Source organism: Agelaius phoeniceus, chromosome 21 (genome assembly GCF_051311805.1).
Source record: "Agelaius phoeniceus isolate bAgePho1 chromosome 21, bAgePho1.hap1, whole genome shotgun sequence".
NCBI lineage: Eukaryota > Metazoa > Chordata > Aves > Passeriformes > Icteridae > Agelaius > Agelaius phoeniceus.
The window spans coordinates 6,971,843-6,990,444 of NC_135285.1; the positions used below are offsets into that span (position 1 = coordinate 6,971,843).

Below are 18,602 nucleotides of genomic sequence, written 5' to 3' on the forward strand. Positions count from 1 at the left end.
TCATCTCCCGAAGCGGAAGGTGAAGCCCCCTTTTTTCCTGTTGTAGCCGTTGAGTTCCTCCGCCAGGTTGCCCAGGGCTCCGCTGCGCTTCTCCCCTCCGCTGGGCAGCGCCTCGGGGCCGCCGCTCCTGCCCGGCCGCCGCCCGGCCCCGAGCGCCCGCAGCTCCCGGGCGATGCTCAGCAGCGCGTCCCGCTCCTCCTCGCTCCTCCTCCGCTTCGGGCCTGCCCTCCAGCCGGGACCCCGGCCCTCCGCCGCCGCTTGCCAGCCAGGACCGAGCAGAGCCCCTTCCCCGGGCTGTGCCGGCTCCCAGCGCTCGCCGGCAGGGAAGCAGGCTCCCAGGCTCAGGAGGAGCAGGCAGGACAGCGAGTAGGGTGTTCTCATCTGGGGGAAGCGCAGGGAGGGGAGGGAATGTCAGGGGAGCAGGGGCTGCCCTGGGCTGTTCCCCAAACCAGCCCTGCTAGAACCCCCCGAGCATCCACTGCTCCTCCTGCAGCAGCCTCCACACCAGCACCCAGCCCCAGAGAGGGTCCGAGCTCCCCCCTGCCTTCCCTTCCTCTTCCCAGAAAGAGGAAACGGGTGGTATTATTTTTTTTTTTTTTTTTTTTTTTTTTTTTAATTTTTATTATATTGCCTTTAAAGCTGCTGCAGGTGCTGGGGGCCAGGCTGTCTGCTCCACCCAAGGGTTTGTTTCTCCCTCCTGTGCCAGACCCAGGTGCACTCAAGCCCCTGCCTGCCCTTCCCAACACCCCTTAGCATAGAGGCTTCACTTCGGGCTTCACCCCTACCTTTTTCACACCTTGCCTCTGTTCTGCTCTCTCCCTTTTCCACCCCGTTTCCCATCACGGATCCAAATTTCTGAGTCCCATCCTGGGGTCTGGGGGTGCTGTGGGTCCCCAGCTGCTTCCCACCAGCCTCTCACTGCTCCCCGGCTGTGCTGCCCATCGAGGCAGGGGTGTAAAGCAGGGACAGACGGACAGACAGACACACGGACACCAGTCACTTACCTCTGCACCTCGGTGCTGCCCAGTGCTGCCTCCCCTGGCACCTCTCTGCCCGCCCCGAGTCCGATGAGCAGGACCCGCCTTGGGCCATTAAATAGCCACGGGCGCCGATTGCCGTGTCACCCCTGGGCGTGTGGCCGCAGGGAGAGGAGGGGGGGACCCTCGGGGAGGGAGCCGAACAGGGGACGGAGGGGACAGGGGTTGGTGGAGCTGCCACAATGGGAACGCAGCAACGCCGCTCATTAACGCGCTGCTTTCGGCTGCTGCCTCGTTTGGAGGAGCAGCCGGGAGCTGCCCTTGTGTCCCTGGCAGCTGTCAGGGGTGCTGCAGGGATGGAGGGGCTCGTCTGGGGGCCCACGTGTGTCCCCCTCATCGGGCTGGTGTGTCCTGTGTGCAGCTCTTGGGGGTGCCACCCATCTGTTTGTGTGCACAGGCACCACTGGAGACCCCAAACCTGCCCAGGGCCTGGCCCCACATGGACGTGCCCGAGTGCTGCCACCCTCCCTGGTCAGCACACACAGCCCCAGTGCTGGAACACGGTCCCCAAGGCACCTTGCTGTCCCCTCCAGGTCTGTCCTGGCTGTGGCAGTGGAATGTGCAGTGGGCAGCAGGGAGGGACTGGGGCATCGCTGGTGCTCTGTCCCTTGGAGCAGGTCCCCATGGCACAGACACTGCCACCTCCCCAGCCCCAGTCCTGGGGCCACCCCAAGGTCCTGCAGGGCCCTGGTTTGGGCTGGAGCCCTGGGAAGCCTCAGGCCTCAGCCCCTGGGTGTCCCCAGCTCTTGTTTTGCAGAGTGGTTTTGGTGTGGTGATGGTGCAGGTCCCCAAGGGTGCTGTGCCATGAGCCTGGCACGGGGAAGGAGCCATCCCCCAGCACAGAGAGGAGCTGCAGAGATTCAGTGTCTCTCCCTTTGCTGTCCCTCTGGCCGTGTCCCCGTGCTGTCACAGCTGTCACACAGTGAGTAACGATGAGATCCTTTTATTAAGGAGTTTAGAAAGTCCACATGTACAGCTTTGGACACACTCACACACGACCTAGACTTCACAGCACTGCTACACACCAGGGCCTGGCCCAGGGCTTCTCTGGGAAGGTCCATGGCCACATCCCAGCCCCACAGTCACCCCTGCCCACCCCTTTCCAGGGAGGTGTCACCACAGATGGGTTTAACCTAATCCAGGGCCATGGAGCAATGCTTGAGCTCTTGGGAATAATCCTGGGAAATCCTGCGTCTTGGCATGGATTAAAAACCTCTCGTGCAAGTCAAAACAAATCTCTGGGGGGTCCTGGGTGGCACAGGCAGTTACACAAGGATGTGCTACCAACAAACCAACCTACAACATTCCCTCCCTGGCACGGCAGAATGCCATTGGAGGGGTCTGGGGGGGGATGAGCCTTCCCACCCAGCACATGGGAAGCTGGGTTCCATGTGCATTCCATGGTTCCATGTGCATTCCTGCCCAAAGCATCAGAAAACCCAGCCACAGCTAATCTACCAAAAAAAACTGATTGAAAAGTACAGATGGGTGCAGGCAGGAACCTTTCCAGGAAGGTCCAGTGGAATGCAGGAAGCTCCTTGGAAGCTGTCAGGGCTCCTGCTGTTGTGCTGAGAAATGCCACTGCTGAGTTCCCCCAGTCCCCATCGTTCTGGGCATGGATGGAGTGCTTAGAGTTGAGTGCCCTCCACTCAGGGCTCTCCCTCGCCCGAGGGCTCTGAAGGGTCTCTCTGGCAGAGTAAAAAGCTGTGGTGATCCCAGTGCATCGTTTGTCCATTTCTCTGTCAGGGCAGACAGACAGACAGACACTCACCCAGTAGGTGAGAGATCCTGTCCAGCACAAGATCCGAGGTGGGGAAGGCTTGAAAAAAAAAAAAAGAAGATTCACAGAGGGAAGTACAAACCTGGCACAGTTGGGAAGCTGAGCCTTTGATCTCCCCGTGCTTTAAGCTCCCCTGGAAATGGAGACAGGGGGAGTTTTCCTCCCCTCCTCAGTCCATCTGTCTGTCTGATGGCGTTTCTTGGGGCAGGGCTCTGCTGTAGCACGGGCAAAGAATGCTGTAAAGGGTGGCAGGGCTCTGTCTGTCCCCTCCCCTCTCAGTCCAGAGTCTGCTCACATTTGGTTCTCGTTTTTTTTGGACAAAATCCCCCATTTGAGTCCTTCCAGGGAGCCAGCAGGAGACATCAGTCCCACAGCCCATGGCAGCTCCTGCCTGGGCTGGCTGGTGCTGCTGCCCAGTTATCAGGGCCCTGCAGATGCTAAGCCCCACTCGGGGCTTCTCTTTTGCAAAACCTTAACAGGATTTGAGGAAATGAAAGGCTTTGGATATCTGCAGGTGCCCAGCCAGTGCCACAGCTCAGAATGCAGTGTCCAGGCCAGCAGTGAGCAGAGGGGCTCACAGGGGGATGTGGCTGAGGTGCCCAAAGGGTCTGGGGAAAGGTCACAGCCTCTGGATGGTGAAAGTTTGATGTGAATCCCAGTGGGTCTGGTTGGGAGGGAGGGGCTGTGAACTGCAGGCAGAGCTGCGTTGGGAAGTGAGCCTTCCTCGCCTCCTCCTCTTCCTTGCTGTGCTCCCTGTTTGCCCAGCACTGCCAAAGCAGCTCCGTGGTGTGCTCAGCTCTGGGTGTGCGTCCTTGCAGCGCTGGTCTGGCTCCCCTTGGGGTGTCGTGACCTGCTGGGAGGCTCCAGGACTCAGGACAGGGACAATGGGGAGTAAGGAGCTGGTGGTTGTCCCTCCCCAGCTGCGCTGCTCCTGCAGGGGCAGGGGAGGAGTTGCTGGCACGGTCAGGCTGGCCCAGCTGAGCCTCCCCATCACCAGTAGCACCATGGGGGGAGCTGGAGCCGTGGAGCAGCAGCCTCATCCCAGTCCTGGGCGTTTGGGGGGCCCATGACAATGCCCCCAGCCCCTTGCCAGCTTGGTGAGCCCACTGCCAGGTGTCAGTGCCCAGGGCAGAGGTGACCAGAGGTGCTCAGCCTGCCTGGGCTGCTGCATCCCTCCCTCCCTCCTTCCTTCCCTCCAGGCAGCTCCTTTCCTTCCTGCTGGCACCTCTGCCCAAATACCTGCATCCTCTGTGCCCCAGCCAGGAGCACAGGCCGTGGGTCATGCTCTGGCCAGGACACCTGGTCATGGCAGTGGGAAGCAAAGGTCTGACAACTCTCAGGGTGCCCAGGAGCCAAAGTCACCCTCACTGGCAGCAGGTGCTCCCCACGAGCCCCTCAGAGGTGGGCAAGCCCTCGGAGAGGATGAGGAGGATGGCAGCTGAGGGATTGGGTCTGCAGGGTGCTGGGGAGGGGCAGGGGACCGGGCGCTGATGCCATCAGCTAATTCTCCTCGCGGATGGGCCGGATCTTCATCTCGGTGAACTTGAGCGAGTACTGCCAGCCGGTCCAGGAGGACCACTCGATGCCGTCGGCGTAGGAGCTGTGGTGGCCCCGCAGGTACTGCCCGTTCAGGTTGGACGTGTGGCAGTTGCGGTACCACCAGGCGCCGTGGTAGAAGGAGGCGCAGTTGTTCTCCGAGTGGTCGTTGTCCAGGTCCTTGGTGGTGAACTTCATCCCGTTGTGCTTCAGGAAGGAGTCACCTGTGCCAGGGGAAAGGGGATCCTGATGGGCACCTCCTGCTCCTCCAGCAGATGCCCAACCTCACCCACCTCCATCTCCCCGAGGCCGCAGGGATGCAGCTGGTGCTGCTGCCATGGGACACTGGAACACCCCAGCGAGGAGGTTGGTGCCTGTGTGTCACAGACATGTCTTATGAAAAATCTTTTCCTTAAGAATTTTTTCCTCCTGAGAAGCCTCAGGAACAAAATATAAACAATTATTATCTGCTGCTATGGAATGCAACAGGTGCATCTGGGATTGGTCTCATGAGGTTGTTTCTAACTAATAGCCAATCACAGTCCAGCTGTATTGGACTGTCTGGTCAGTCACAAGATTTTATCATCATTCCATTTTCATTCCTTTTCTATTCTGTCCAAGCCTTCTAATGAAATCCTTTCTTCTATTCTTTTAGTATAGTTTTATATCTATATATATTTAGTATCTATATATATCTATATATATTTAGTATAGTTTTATATCTATATATTATATTATAGATAATATAATATTCACAGTATATTATTTATATAATATAAATATACATCTATATTATATAAATATAAGTTATACATATATAAATATATATTTATATTATATAAACATAATATATATTTTATATTTATATAAAATATATATTTATATAAATATGTTTATATAAGATACTGTTTATATAAAATTATTGACATATAAATATTGATATATAAAATATCTATTTATATTATTTATAAATATTATCTATATATAAAATATAATATTTTATATTTATATATGAATACGAAATAATATTTCTTTTTATAAAATAATAAATTAGCCCTCTGAAACATGGAGTCAGATCCTCATCTCTTCCCTCTTCCTAAGACCCCTGTGAACAGCCCCACAGCTGTGTCCCCCCCCGCCCATGGGGGATGTGCCCTCCATCCCGCTGCCCCACCTGCTGTCCCTGAGTAGTCGGCGATGGTGATGGGGTACCCGTCCTCCTCGGGGTCCACGGAGAAGAGCCCCACCCCGAAGCTGCCGTAGTGGGCGAAGGCGGTGCCGTTGTCGAAGTCCTCCAGGTCGATGCGGAGCTCGTAGCTGCCCTGCACGGTCAGCAGGTGGATCCTCTTCAGCCCTGGCAGAGGGAGAGGGGTGAGTGTGGGCATGGGGTGCCCAGGGCTGCAGCCCCTCCCTGCCTGCCCAGCCCATCCCTCCCAGCCCACGGGTGGGGGTTCCGGTGTCCCCTCCATCACAAAGGGACCCCAGAGCTCCCCAGGCTTTGCCAGGAGCCAGCAGCGCCAGCCCCACACACCCAGCCAGTGCTCTCCTGTCAGCTTCCCAAAGCCGTCCCGGTAGGCTTCCCAGCCACGGAAGAAGTTCACGGAGCCGTCCTCCCGCCGCTGGAACACCTGGGGACACACAAAGGGCATCAGCTGTGGGGCTGCTCCCAGCCTGCGTGACCCCCGTGCTCCCCACCGCGCTGCCCACCCCTCCCTGCCGCTGCCTAATTAGCGGCACAAATTAACCCCTGTCGGCTCCGTGATTGCACAGGGATGAGCTCCCCGGGGAAATGCTCCATCCCAGGGGTGGGTGAGTCCGTTCAGGCAAAGCCCTTCACAGGATCCTCTGTCTGGAAATGTGAGCAGAGCTCGGGAAACCTGAAGCTCCTTGGGAAGTCGTGGGGTGTCCCTGGGGGGGTGGACACCCTGCAGGCTGCTCCTGCACAGGTGAGCAGGGGCACAGGGGGCTCGACCCCAGCTCTGTGCAGCAGCACGGGGTGCCCAGGTTGCTGTGAGCCCTCCTTGCCAACAGTGGGTGCCCAGAGCTGTGTGAAAACCCAGCAGGGCTGATTTCTTCCTCCTGGATCTCCTTGCTCTCCTGGGCAGGCACCCCATTATAAAACATCATCTCTGTGACAGCCTCATTAATCTCCCAGAGAAATTAACTGTGAGGCACGGAGTGTCCTGAGCCCTGCAGAGCCCCCAGATCCCAGCCAGATCCCAGGGCTCAATGCAGCTTTTCTGCTCCGAGCCTTTCCCTTTTCCTCTCCCATCTGCTCACCAGCCCGTGTGCCCTGTGTGTTCCATCCCCTTTTATCCACAGTTTTGGGTTTGATTTATTGACAGCGATCCAGAAAATGCTGCTTCATGCCCGACCATTTGAACTTAATTAAGCCTCCAGCCCTGGATTAATTGCATTAAAGTTGGCTGAGCAAGCCTGCCCCGCTCCCACCAAGCTCTGCGGTCCCAAGGCCGTGGTGGGGACAGCTGGGACACTTGGTGGCTTGGGCAGAGCCCTGCCAGGGGCCAGAGAACCTCATCCTCAGGGCTGCCCAGCTGAGCTTCCAGCACCGCAGGGCTGGGGAATGCGGATGAGCCCTGAGCCAGCCTGCTCTGCTCCCGTGGCTGCCCCTGCCCTCCCACACTGGGTTTCACCCTGGCAGGTGAAGCAGAACCACCCTGTGACCCTCTCACTGTTTGCCCTTCCCCAGATGGGCGTTTTTGGGGCTGGCTGTGCTGGCTGAGGCTCTGGCACAGCTCTGATCCTGCTGTACTTACCTTCTAGAATTAGAGCCTTAATTTTTATCCCTGCGTTGAGCACTTGAGAAGCTGTGGTTAAGCCCATTTAAAGGGGCTTTCTTCAGCCTTGCTGGGAAAGGGGGACAGCACGGCTGGACAGGAGCCTGAAGCTGCTTTTCCCCAGCCACCACCAGCTCCGTGGCTGGCATGGGGAAGGCGGTGGCTGCAGCACCAGTGCTCCCTCCTAATCGGCTTTGAGCCACAGCTCTAAATAGGCCAATTGCCTGAGTGGTGCCCAGGGAAGCGTGTGGGACAGGGCTCCACTGCCTGAGCCTTGGCACAGCTCAGGAATCACCTGAGGAGAAGCCTTCAGTGCCCCTCTGCCCCCCAGGCTCAGCCCCATGGGGGCTCAAAACCAGGTTTGCTGCTGGTGAGTGCTGGAGGTGCTGTGTCCTCCCGAGTCTCCTGCTCCATCCTCACCATCTCTCATGTACAGTCCCTTCTGTGCCTCTTCTGTGCCCCCTCCAGGTGCAGGCAGGGCTGTGGGAGCCTCCTGGTCACCCTCTGGGGATGCTGGGGATGCTGGGGATGCTGGGGATGCTGGGTGCACCAGTGACCTGCAGGCTCATGTGCTCCAGCCCTGCCTCGCTGCTCTCTTCCTCCTCATCAAATATGCATCACCCCCCTCTTAAGCAAAAAGGATTTCCCTCCCTTCTTGAAAGGCAAGGCTGAAATATTTATCTCCCTCGTTCTCTGCCTCCCCCAGTTGCCCCTGTGGGGCAGGGACAGGCTCCTGCAAAGCCACAAACCCAGAAAAATGGGTTAAAAGCAGGGAAAAGTGGGAGCACCAGCCTGTGCCTGCCATGGCACTGGCAGCTCCTCTCCCTCAGCTCCACCAAACTCCTGGTGGGCTTGAAGCTCCCAGTGTGGGGACATCACCACCACAGAGCTCAGGCTCCTGCTCCAGTTTTGGCAGCCATGGCACAGAGCCCACAGCCCTGTCCCCTGTCCTCTGAACTCTGTCACAGCAGGGAGACCCAAAGAAAGGCAGGGAGAAAGCTCTGGGCAATGCAGAGCCAGGCCCAGGATGTGCCAGTGCCTTGGGGCAGCCTGTGAACACCAGGGCTGGCAGCTCTGCCCGTCCCAGGAGCTGCTCCTGCCTGGCCCTGCCAGCAGAATTGTCTTGTCCTGTTTGTGGTGACACAGAAACCACATCCCCTGGAAAGGGGACGTGTTTGTGGCTCCTCTCAGCCCCTGCCTGTGGTTTGCCCCAGCCCAGTGTCAATGCCCAGCCCCATCCCTGCAGCAGGGGCTGCCCAGGCTGGTGAGGCTGTCCCCACCAGTGTCCCAGCACAGCAGGTGCCCCTGCAGCTGGAAGCTGTCACTTGATGTCACCACAGCCCTTGTGCTGCTGGCACAGCCTTTTCTGCTGCTTTCTTTGGCTCTCCCACCATTTCCAGTGCATGCTGCACATGGAGGTGATGCTGAGGTGCTGATCCCGGGGGATTTTGCCCCAAATGAGGAGCAATGGAGGCTCAGAGGCACTGGGAGGAGTGTGGGGCATTCTCAAAGACATTCTGAAGCCAACATCATGCGAAGAGGACACTTTTGGAGCCCTGCTGGGATGCTGAGCTCCCTTGACCTCTGCCATGCCATCATCACTTCAAGAAAGAGCCAGAGGTGAGCGTCAGGGGCAGAGCTGGGCTGGGCAGCCCCAGGGCAGCCACTGCAGCCCCAGGCAGGGCTGGGCACAGGGCATGGATGGCACTGACCCAGATCCACATCCCCAGCAGCACAAACGTGGCCCTGCTGCTGCCAAGCAGGACTGAGGGGGGACAAAACAGCCCAGGATGGGGACAGGGAGCAAGCAGGACCCTGCAGAGCAGGCTTGGGGACAGTGAGGTCCTGAGCTCTGCCCTTGGCCTCTGAGCTGCCCAGGCAGCCTAAAGCTGAGCTCAGCAGCTCCCAAGCTCCCGAGTCAAAATTGATTCAGCTGCTGCCATCGCTTCCACCCACCCACCCACATGCAAATAAGCCCAAATGTCAGGAGAAATCACTCCAGAGAGGAGGGGGGAAGGGGAAGGGGAAGGGGAAGGGGAAGGGGAAGGGGAAGGGGAAGGGGATTTCCCAGGCTCTGCCCCATGGCACCCATCCATGCCATGGCTCACCTGGAGCCTGGGCCAGGCAGTGCTGAGACAATCCCTGCACCCAAAGGACTGGGGGCACGTTTGGGACCCTCTGCTGCAGAGCACCCCAGAAACAGGAGCCTGGGGTGGGCACCCTCAGGCCAGCCCTGACTGTCTGTGGGGTCCTGCTTTGGCTGCTGGCCCCATCAAGGCAGGGGTGACTCTGTGGTGTCTGTGCCACTGCACTCCCAGGCTCAGAATCCCTCGCTGAGCCCCCTCCCCAGCCTGCAGCAGCTTTAAATAAGCCTTTGAGTGTCTCACTAATCACCTTGGGCTGCTCTTCAGGCTTGGCTGGGGCTGGCAGAGGCTGTGCAGGCTGTGCACGGGGTTTGCAAGGACCCTCTGCACCTTGGGGAGCCAGAAGGGTCCCCTCTGCCCTCTGTAATCCCCCTGGAGCTGAGGTCCCTGGCTGTGCTGTGCCTCAGTTTCCCCACTGGAGCTGCTGGTACCACCCTGGTTCACACCACAGGTTCCTGCTGCCCTGGGTGGGCTCTCAGAGCCTCTCACCAGCCCCTGAGGACAGGGGGGCTAAGCTCCCTCCTGGCCCTGCTCAAAGCTGCTTAGGGGGATCAGATGGTGGGGATTTGTTTCCTAGAGCACCCAGCTGGAGGGTGCTGGCCAGCTCTGCTCATCCAGAGCGTTCTCAGGGCACAGGCTGCCTGCCCACCCCTCCTGCTGGCACCCCAAGTGATGCCCTCCAGGGCAGGGGGAGCTGCTGGCCCCAGCTGCTCCCTGGGGCAGTGGCAGAGCCGTGTCCCCATTGCTGTGATCACAGCCCATTGCAGCTGCTGTGGCAGAGCCAATCGGACAGGGAGTGAATCAGCAGAGCTCCCGTGGTGCCCCAGGCATCCTGGCCTTAAAAATGAGGCCAAATGTCCGGGTTTGGGGTCTGCCCTGAGCCCCAGCACCACCTCACCGGGGCAAAGCACAGCCACAGCCCAGCCCTGCTGAGAAGGACAAATTCCAGAGGTGGCACCAACTCCCTGCCTGAACCCCCTCCAGCTCCAGCCCAGCTCCCCAGGGCAGGGCAGGCACTGGGCTCCAGCTCCACCACTGGGCACCTCTGGGTGCACAGCCAGGCCCCCCTGACACTGACTGTCCCTCCTGGTGACACCTCCAGGTGTCCAAAGCGCCATCTCCCCTGCCCAGCAGGGCCAGCAGTGCCAGCAGTGCCAGCAGTGCCAGCAGTGCCATCTCCCCGTGTCCCCAGCAGGGCCATCTCCCCGTGTCCCCAGCAGTGCCAGCAGTGCCATCTCCCCGTGTCCCCAGCAGTGCCATCTCCCCGTGTCCCCAGCAGTGCCAGCAGTGCCATCTCCCCATGTCCCCAGCAGGGCCAGCAGTGCCAGCAGTGCCATCTCCCCGTGTCCCCAGCAGTGCCAGCAGTGCCATCTCCCCGTGTCCCCAGCAGGGCCAGCAGTGCCATCTCCCCTGCCCAGCAGTGCCAGCAGTGCCATCTCCCCGTGTCCCCAGCAGGGCCAGCAGTGCCATCTCCCCGTGTCCCAGCAGTGCCATCTCCCCGTGTCCCCAGCAGTGCCATCTCCCCGTGTCCCCAGCAGGGCCATCTCCCCGTGTCCCCAGCAGTGCCAGCAGTGCCATCTCCCCGTGTCCCCAGCAGGCTGCTGGCAGCTCACTCACCGTCCAGCCGCCCCCGTCCGTGCTCATGTCACAGTAGACCTGGAAGCCATCAGGGTAGTGGGTGGGGAAGATGGAGTAAATCCCATCCTCCTGCTGTCCACTCACGTAGATGTCAAAGCAGTCTCGGGGCCGGGAGCCTGCAGCCATTGGGGTGGGGTGGGATGAGGGGAAAGCTGGTTAATTAATGGGCTAATTTAATGTCTTGCCATTTCTTCCTGGCTTCCAACCTTGCTTCCAGCTTGGTGCTGCTTTGCTCTTTCCCTCCCTTCTCCTCTGATGCTCGGGGTGAGCAGTGCCAAGGGGGATGGGGCTCCCCAGCAGCTGGCAGGGCCTGACCTCATGTCCCTGTGAGATGGCAAGGGCAAGCTGGGACCCAGATGGGGACAAGGGACAGCCAGTGCCCAGGGAGGCTGTGGGCACATGCTCCCAGCTCCAGGACAGGCTCCCTCAGCTGCATCCCAAGCCAAGCTTGAGGGATGTGCCTGTGCAGAGCCACCCTCCACACCCGATGGAGGTGAATGCCCTGCCTGGTCCCTGCTACCCTCTGTGAGGAGCTGATGGGTTTGCAGGGGTGTGAAGGGGCTTTTGGGCTGCTTCATGGACAGCTGGGAGCGGCACGGTGAGAACTCCCCCTCCCAGGACACACCTTTCCCTCTCCCTCCTCCTCCACCTCCCGCGCTGCACTAAATCCCTTCTCCAGGATGCTCTGCCCCATGCTGGCCGTTCCTCCCTGCCCCGGGCAGCCCCAGGCACATCCCTCTCCCCAGGGATGCCTCTCACCGTTGGAGCAGCCCCGGGGCCGGGCTCCCCTGGCCGGGGCTCGCTGCAGGTCAGCCTTGAGCCGGGGCCGGGCCCCGCCGCGCTCCCTCTGCAGCGAGTCCAGGGCGTCGCTGACAGAGCTCACCAGCCGAGCCATGCTGCTCTGGCTCTCCGACAGCAGCTGCGGGCAGGGAACACGGGGGGGACACAGAAATTGTGGTGAAATGGTTAAATCCCTTCCACATCCCAGCCCCTTGACCGCTGCGCTCAGCAATGCCAGGGTGTAAATCCACAGATCCCATAAAACATCTCTGCTGCTTTATCTCTGATCTTTGTTGGTTTTTGGCAGGGGTCAAGGTCCAGATAAGCACCTATTGCCCCCAGGGAGGAGAAATGCCCAAACCTGGGTGCAGTGGTGCTGCAATCCCATGGATAAAGAGCATTTCTGGGCAAGGACAGGATGACGGAGGCAGCAGGAATAGCCGTGTCCTGAGGCAGCCGCCAGCTCCTCTCATCCCCTGAGGTGACCCAGGCTGGGACAGTGACACGGGGTGGCTGTGGCAGAGCACCAGGATGGGCAGAGAAGAGAAGCAGCGAGAAACAAGCAGCTCTGGGCAGAGGGAGTTGAGTACCAGGAGGGTCAGGCATGGAGCCCCCAGCCATGCCCTGGATCTTGCTGTGACACCTGGCAGACCCCTGGCATACTCAGGTAAGCATTTCAACACAGCTCATTGGAGGCTGGGAAATTTTGGGGACTCTAAGGAGAGGGGGGGCTGATTTCTGCATGAACTGCCCTTGAGAAGGTTCTGTGGTGTTCTTGGCTCTGACTGGAGCTCCCAAACTGGACCTGGAGCTGGGACACCCACAAGGTGGGAGGCTGCACACCAGGCTCACTGGCACTGGGGTGGTTTGGCAGGGAGACACTTCCCAGCCTCCAATTCCCAAGCACTTCAACCTCAGCTCCTTCTCCTGCAGCTCTCCCCTGGATGCTGAGGGCAGGGGTTGTGAGCAGCCGAACCCCAGGGACACTGGGACAGAGAATTCCACCCCCAGGGAGCCCTGCCAGGAGCTCTGCCCTGGATGCTGAGGGCAGGAGCAGCCATGGCATGGGGACATTGGCACAGGGAATGCCACCCCCAGGGATTCGTGGGGTTTGGTGGGTCAGGATAGGTGGGTTTGGTGGAAGGCTAGGCCTAGGCTGCTTAGGGTGAAGGCTGAGTAGAAGCTTAGGTGGAGGTAGGACATAAAGAAAGTTATAGGGTGGGAGCTATGATCTGTTGAGTGGAAATCAACCATCTTAGACTAACTTTCTGTTATTCTGCTCATTCTAATCCGCCTTGAATTCATTCGCAGACTAGTCCTAGGGTAAGGAGGAGGATAAGTGAGGAGGTTCAGGTTAGGGTGGTGTAGGGGATTGTCGTTGGGTGGCTCATGGCAGCGGGAGGAGCAGGGCCTGCCCTGCCTGGCACTGCCAGCCCCAGCTCACCTGGATGAGCCTGCCCTGCTCTCCCTGCAGGGCGCTGAGCTCCTGGCCCATGGCGCTGTGCCCCTTCTTGAGCCCGTCACAGTCGGCACGGAGCTGCACGGCGTGGCTCAGCAGCTTGGCCACCTCGTCCGCCACCGTCACCAGCAGGGCCTTCTGCTGGCTCTTGGTGGCCTTGGCGTCGGCGTCGTGCTCGGTGAGGGCGTGCAGCAGGGAGCCCTGCAGCCCCTCCAGGCGGCCCAGGGCGCCGGCGGCGCTGGGGCAGTTGGGGTCGATGAAGATGTTGATGCGGGAGCTGTCGGCCTTCTCGATGGTCACCAGCGCGTTGGCCTCCTCGGGGTTGGTGCTGATGACGGGGGGCGGCTCGGTGACGGGCGTGTGGTAGTGGTTCATGAAGAGGATGGCCCCCGTGACTGTCACCGCCAGGAGCACGGCCACCGAGAGCAGCACGGTGCACAGGATGTAGCCACAGCTCATCCTCTGCGGGCACACAGACACACTGTCAGCACTGCCCCGTCCCCTCAGCCCAGAGCGACGGCGTTTGGGGTCTGGCAATGGCTCTGAGGGTGGGGAGCACCCCAGGGAGCCCTGCAGGGACACGGAGGCCACAGTGAGTGAGCAGAGCGGCCGAGCCCGCCGAGGAGCCGGCCATGAAATAATAACGAGAGCGAAGGCACGGCCCCGCCTGCTCCCGTGGCATGTTTTATTTACAGCTCTGATCCTCGGCTGCTCCAGCCCTGGCTCCCCAGGAGATGTGTGTGGGGCTCCCTGCTGCCCTGGGCACAAATGTGGGGAGAAAATGGGAAAACACCTTGTGTCCCTCACAGCAGGGATCACAGGGAGAGCAGCACTGATGGCTCTGGGGCAGTGCTGGGGTCACATTGCCCTGAGTGCTATGGGGACCTGCTCTGCGTAGGGCAGCTCCCAGCTATGGCAGGCAACTCATCTTCATCCCCCTTGTCACCTCATTTCCTGCTGGAGGGGGCAGAGCTGCTCCCAAAGCCTTTGGATCAGTCCCAGAGCCTCCTGGCGAGGGAGAATCGCTGGGAAAGGTCTATGACCCCCCCCCAGCCCCTCTGGCAGCTCTGCTGCTGCTCAGACCCCTGGGCTCAGCCCGTGGCCCCTGCTCCAAGCCCACCAGGAGCCTCTTCTCCCTGCAAAGCCTCGAGTGCCAGCACAGTCGGTGCAGGGTGGGTGAGATCCCATCGGCTCCCAGTCCCCCTCCCCTCCTCGTTACACCTGCAGGACAGAGGCTGTGATTTCCCCCTGACCCTGGCCACAGCTGTCACAAGGAATTGCAGGGCTGGCAGCAAACTGCAGATTCAGAGAGACAAAGACTACTTTCCCCAGAAACGAGGGGAAAATTGCTGCATCTGCAAAGATTTCCCAGGCCCTGTCCCTCCCGTGCACATCTATCTGGAGTGACACCTTCCTTCAAGCACCCTTCATTCCATTCCCTCTCACGCAACCATTTGCATTAAGGTGACCCCACAGCTGCAGCGGGGCTGCCCGGGGGGCTGAGGATGCCCCACCAGCCCCAGGGTGTGCTCTGGGTGTCTCCCCCTCTCCGTGGAGTGAGGCTGCAGATCAAACAGCCCTGGAGTGACTGGGAAGCCACCTGCAGGGAGCTCTGCGAGGGGACAGCCCCAGGCTCAGCCCCTCGGTGCAGGTTAAAAGGAGATGTCAAAGGCAATAAGGGAAATTCTGGGCAAGCAGGGGCTTGAGGAGTTTGCCTGGTGTGTGTAGTAGACACAGAGCCCTGCCTGGGGGCACAGGGGACACCCAGGAGCAGCAGGATGGTGGCAGATGCCCATTGCTCACATCCTTATGTGGACATCCAGGACCTGGGCTCAGCTGGGCCCCTCAGCACCCTGGAGTGACAGGAGGGGTGGCTGCTGACCAAAGTGTCAGGTGGTTTGGGATCTACAGAGTGAGCAGAGACCCTGTCCCTGTGGTTGTCCTGGCTGTGGCTGCACCCTCATCTCCAGGACTTTGTGCCCTCCCATGCTGCTCCCCACAATGCTGCCATGCCCAGCTGGAGGGGCCCATGGGGATGCAGGGCCTGAGGGTCCCCTCTGAGCAGAAAGAGCTCCCAGAAGAGAGCCACGAGTGGATGAGGCTCTGCTTCCCACAGCCACACAAATCCCAGCTGAGCTGTAACACACCAAAACCTCACAGCTCTGCCTGGGTGTACCACCACACCAGGAGCTGTATCCAGCTGTTTTCCAGCCTTCAAGCCCCACAATCACTGCCCTCCCACCAGTAACAGGAACTGGGAGCCAATCCCCTTCCAAAGGGATCCCCCCTGCTTGTGACTGCAGGATCCTGAGTGGCAGCAGCCTCAGGAGTCCCACGGCATTTTGCTGGCAGGTTGTGTTACCTGGCAACCTGCAGTGGGGAGAGGAGGCAAACTCAGCCAGTGGCACCAGCAGCACTCCAAACTGGGGTGGGGGTCCCCCCAAGCCCCTCCAGCAAAGCAGCACTGCAGGAGCATGCCCAGTGCTGGCATGGGACCCTGCAGACACCCCCTGCCACACGCTGCTGCCTCACCATGACCCAGCTCTCATGATCCACAGGGTTCCCACTGTCTGTTCTATGGCCTCAAGCTCCTGGAATTCTTGCCAAGACTTTTGGACAGCTGTAAGACACCCCCCTGCCCTGGTTATTGATGTTCCCCTGGGGACATCCATTGGGCTGGAGGTCCCAGTGTCTTGAAATCACTCCTTCCTAAGGAGAGCAGAAGCTGTGAGACTGAGTGGTGCTTGGGATGAGCAGATCTTCACTTGCAAACCTGCTCTGGAGCCTGGAGGGAGCCCCAGGCAGGATCTAAGGGATGGTTGTGTCCCTGGTTGGGCTCTCCATGCCCTGCACTGGCACAGGATCTACACTACTCACCCATGGGTCCTTGGTGACCCAGCCACAATTCCTGAGCAGCTCTAGACCCCATCAGGACCCTCAAATCAGCCCCCAGCCCACTCAGCCAGCCAGACTGGCTGTTCTGGGGATGGAGAGCAGCAGCTCCAGCTCTTGCAGCCTGTGGGAAGGGAAGGACAGGAGCTGGTTTGTCCCCAGGGCACCCAGAGGTGGCTGGTTTCTGGAGAGCATGGATGGAGTGGTGGCAGGAGAGGCTGAGCTCTGTCCTGGGAGATGCTCTAAGATGAGGAGTCCCCCTTGCTCCTGCCAGAATCCCTGCTCCTCTCGGCTCAGCAGACCGAGGGATGGATGGCAGCGGTCCTGCAGCCTGGCTGCTCTGCCCTGGGCTGTGCCCTCAGCCAGGGACGAGCCAGAACCTGTGTTCTGCTTCCCAGGTAAGTGGACACTGAGGTTTGCATCGCCCGGGCTCAGCTGCTGGTGCAAACTTTAGTCCAGGTACCCGCACCTCCTGCCGGGGTCCGCCCAGCGCTGCAGGCGCCCCAGGGCAGCGAGGGTCCGTGCCCCAGCCCGCACCTATGGCTCACTCAGAGCTGCTGAGCAGCTCCGTTTGCATCCTCGCCCTGCTCCACCGCTCCGTCCCTGCCCACCCTCGCTGCCCATCCCGCCCTGCCGGGCTCGGGGCTGCAGCCGCCCTGGGCCGGGGCTGTGTCACCCCCGCGGGCACGGAGCGGCTGAGCCGATCCCGCTCCCGTTTTCCTGCTCTCCTCCGTCACCCAGAGCCTGCTGCCGCCGCTGCCTCGGCACGCCACGCTCTGCGGATGGGGAAGAGGAGAGGACAGAGCACGGGCGGGATGGAGCCGCTCTGTGGGTGAGAACAGAGCTGGGCTGGGCTGGAGCCGGGACCGCAGCAGCGGCTGCGCGGCAAACTCTGTGCATCCCCTGAACCCCACCGCGAACCACCCGGCTCCGCGCTGCCTTCTCCACGGCTGGAGGGGCTGGATCCATCCTGCCCGGCTCGCCCTCGGGGGCACAGGACCGGGGGATGGCAGCTCCAGACGGATGGCACCGCTCGAATCCCTGCGTGCAGGGAGGGAGCTCTGCCAGGGAGGGCAGGGCAGGGCAGGGCAGGGCAGGGCAGGCTGGTTTCTCTCCCTGGTTTCCCTCTCGGGGGGTCAGGGGTCTCCCGGGGAGCGCAGCCCCTCTCCAGTGAGGCGCGGGAGCTGCCGGCAGAAGGAGAAGCCGGGCAGAATCCCCTCTCTTGCCTTGCTGCGTGTGTCAGGGGACAGGAAAGTGGCGGAGCTGGGGTCGAGCTGGGGTCTCACGGCTGCTCCCCCCGTCCTTGCCCAGCTCCTGGGTGCCGAGGAAGGGCCGCACTGCCGGCTCTCGGTCCTTTCCCTTCACTCACAGGCTCGCTGGAGATTTGCTGTCCTCCAGCTGCTCGCAGACACGCTTGCCCATACTCCGCACTCCTTCTTCCCACCCTGCCCGCGCTCAGCGCGCATCCACGCCTGTGCCTGTCCCTGTGCCTATCCCTGGAACTGTCCAGGGCCAGGCTGGATGGGGCATTGAGCAACCTGCTCTAGCGGAAGGTGTCCCTGCCCGTGGCAGCGGGGTCGGAACTGGGTAATCTTTAATGTCCCTTCCAAGCCGAGCCATCCTGCGCTTCTCGGGCTCTCAGCCCGCTCGGCCGCGCTCGGGGCTGCCACACGTGCAGCGGGATGTGCAAACGGGCTCCGGCACGTGCCGGATCCCCGCGTGTCACCGCAGGCTCTGCCGCCGCAGCGCCGGCCTCCCCCCAAAACCCAGCGGGGGCCGAGAGCCGCTCCAGCGGCCGGGAGCCCCCGAACCGGGAGGGATGAGCCCGGCTGCAGCGCGGAGCCGAGATGCCAAATCCCTCGGAAAGGGTTATTTAAGCAGTTTAGAGCGGTTCAGCAGTGTGGCAGCTCCGGAGCATCGGCCGCTGCCCCAGCCCGGGGCAGCCCCGGGGCTGGGTGGGCGCCCTGGCCGCAGGTTAATTAACGCATTAATTGGGAGGGGGGTGAGGAGGAGCAGCCCGGGGGCTTCGCACGGTGGGGACGGGGGGCAGGGACAGCTCGTGGGCAGCTCGCCACGCTGGGCTGCGCCGGGAGAAAAGCTCGCTGGGGACACTGGGGGCTCGCTGGGACCCCCGGGCTGGGTGACCCCCCCTGCCCCCCTTGCCCCCCGCCCCGTACCTGTGATTTCTCCTGCTGCCCATCCTCAAGTTGCGAGGCTCCTCCCACGGTTTTCCAACGCTCGTTCCCCATCGCGCCGCCAACTTCCAGCCCAAGTAAGTGCCCGGACCCCCACAAGCCCCCCCAAACCTCCTCCCCGGCGGCGCAGCCCCCGGCCCGCCCGCGCTGCCCGGCTGGCCGCGGCGGAGGACGGGCGGCGGCGGCGGCGGCGGCGGCGGCGGCGGAGGAGGAGGAGGAGGAGGAGGGAGGGAGGAAGAGGAGGGAGGGAGGACACGGGCACGGACACGGGGGTGGATCTTCCCTCCCCGCCCGCCCCGACCCCCCCCGGGGCTCCCCCGGCCCCGCTCCGGGCACCCCTCCC

The 18,602-nt window shown here is 61.0% G+C and overlaps 2 protein-coding genes across 2 annotated transcripts; both read right to left on the minus strand.

Annotated features, from left to right (window-relative positions):
- On the minus strand, nucleotides 1–512 carry QRFP (pyroglutamylated RFamide peptide). Its single transcript, XM_054646622.2, has one exon. It carries the CDS (start codon nucleotides 379–381, stop codon nucleotides 1–3), a length of 381 nt encoding a protein of 126 aa, XP_054502597.1. The 5' UTR covers nucleotides 382–512.
- Nucleotides 513–1,964: 1,452 nt separating this feature from the next.
- FIBCD1 (fibrinogen C domain containing 1) lies at nucleotides 1,965–18,561 on the minus strand. The gene is made up of 7 exons (XM_054646504.2): nucleotides 18,242–18,561; nucleotides 13,158–13,634; nucleotides 11,693–11,852; nucleotides 10,913–11,049; nucleotides 5,885–5,981; nucleotides 5,528–5,707; nucleotides 1,965–4,577 (listed from the first exon to the last, which is right to left on the minus strand). Exons 1-7 carry the CDS (start codon nucleotides 18,311–18,313, stop codon nucleotides 4,318–4,320), a joined length of 1,383 nt encoding a protein of 460 aa, XP_054502479.1. The 5' UTR covers nucleotides 18,314–18,561; the 3' UTR covers nucleotides 1,965–4,317.
- Between the last annotated feature and the right edge of the window lie 41 nt (nucleotides 18,562–18,602).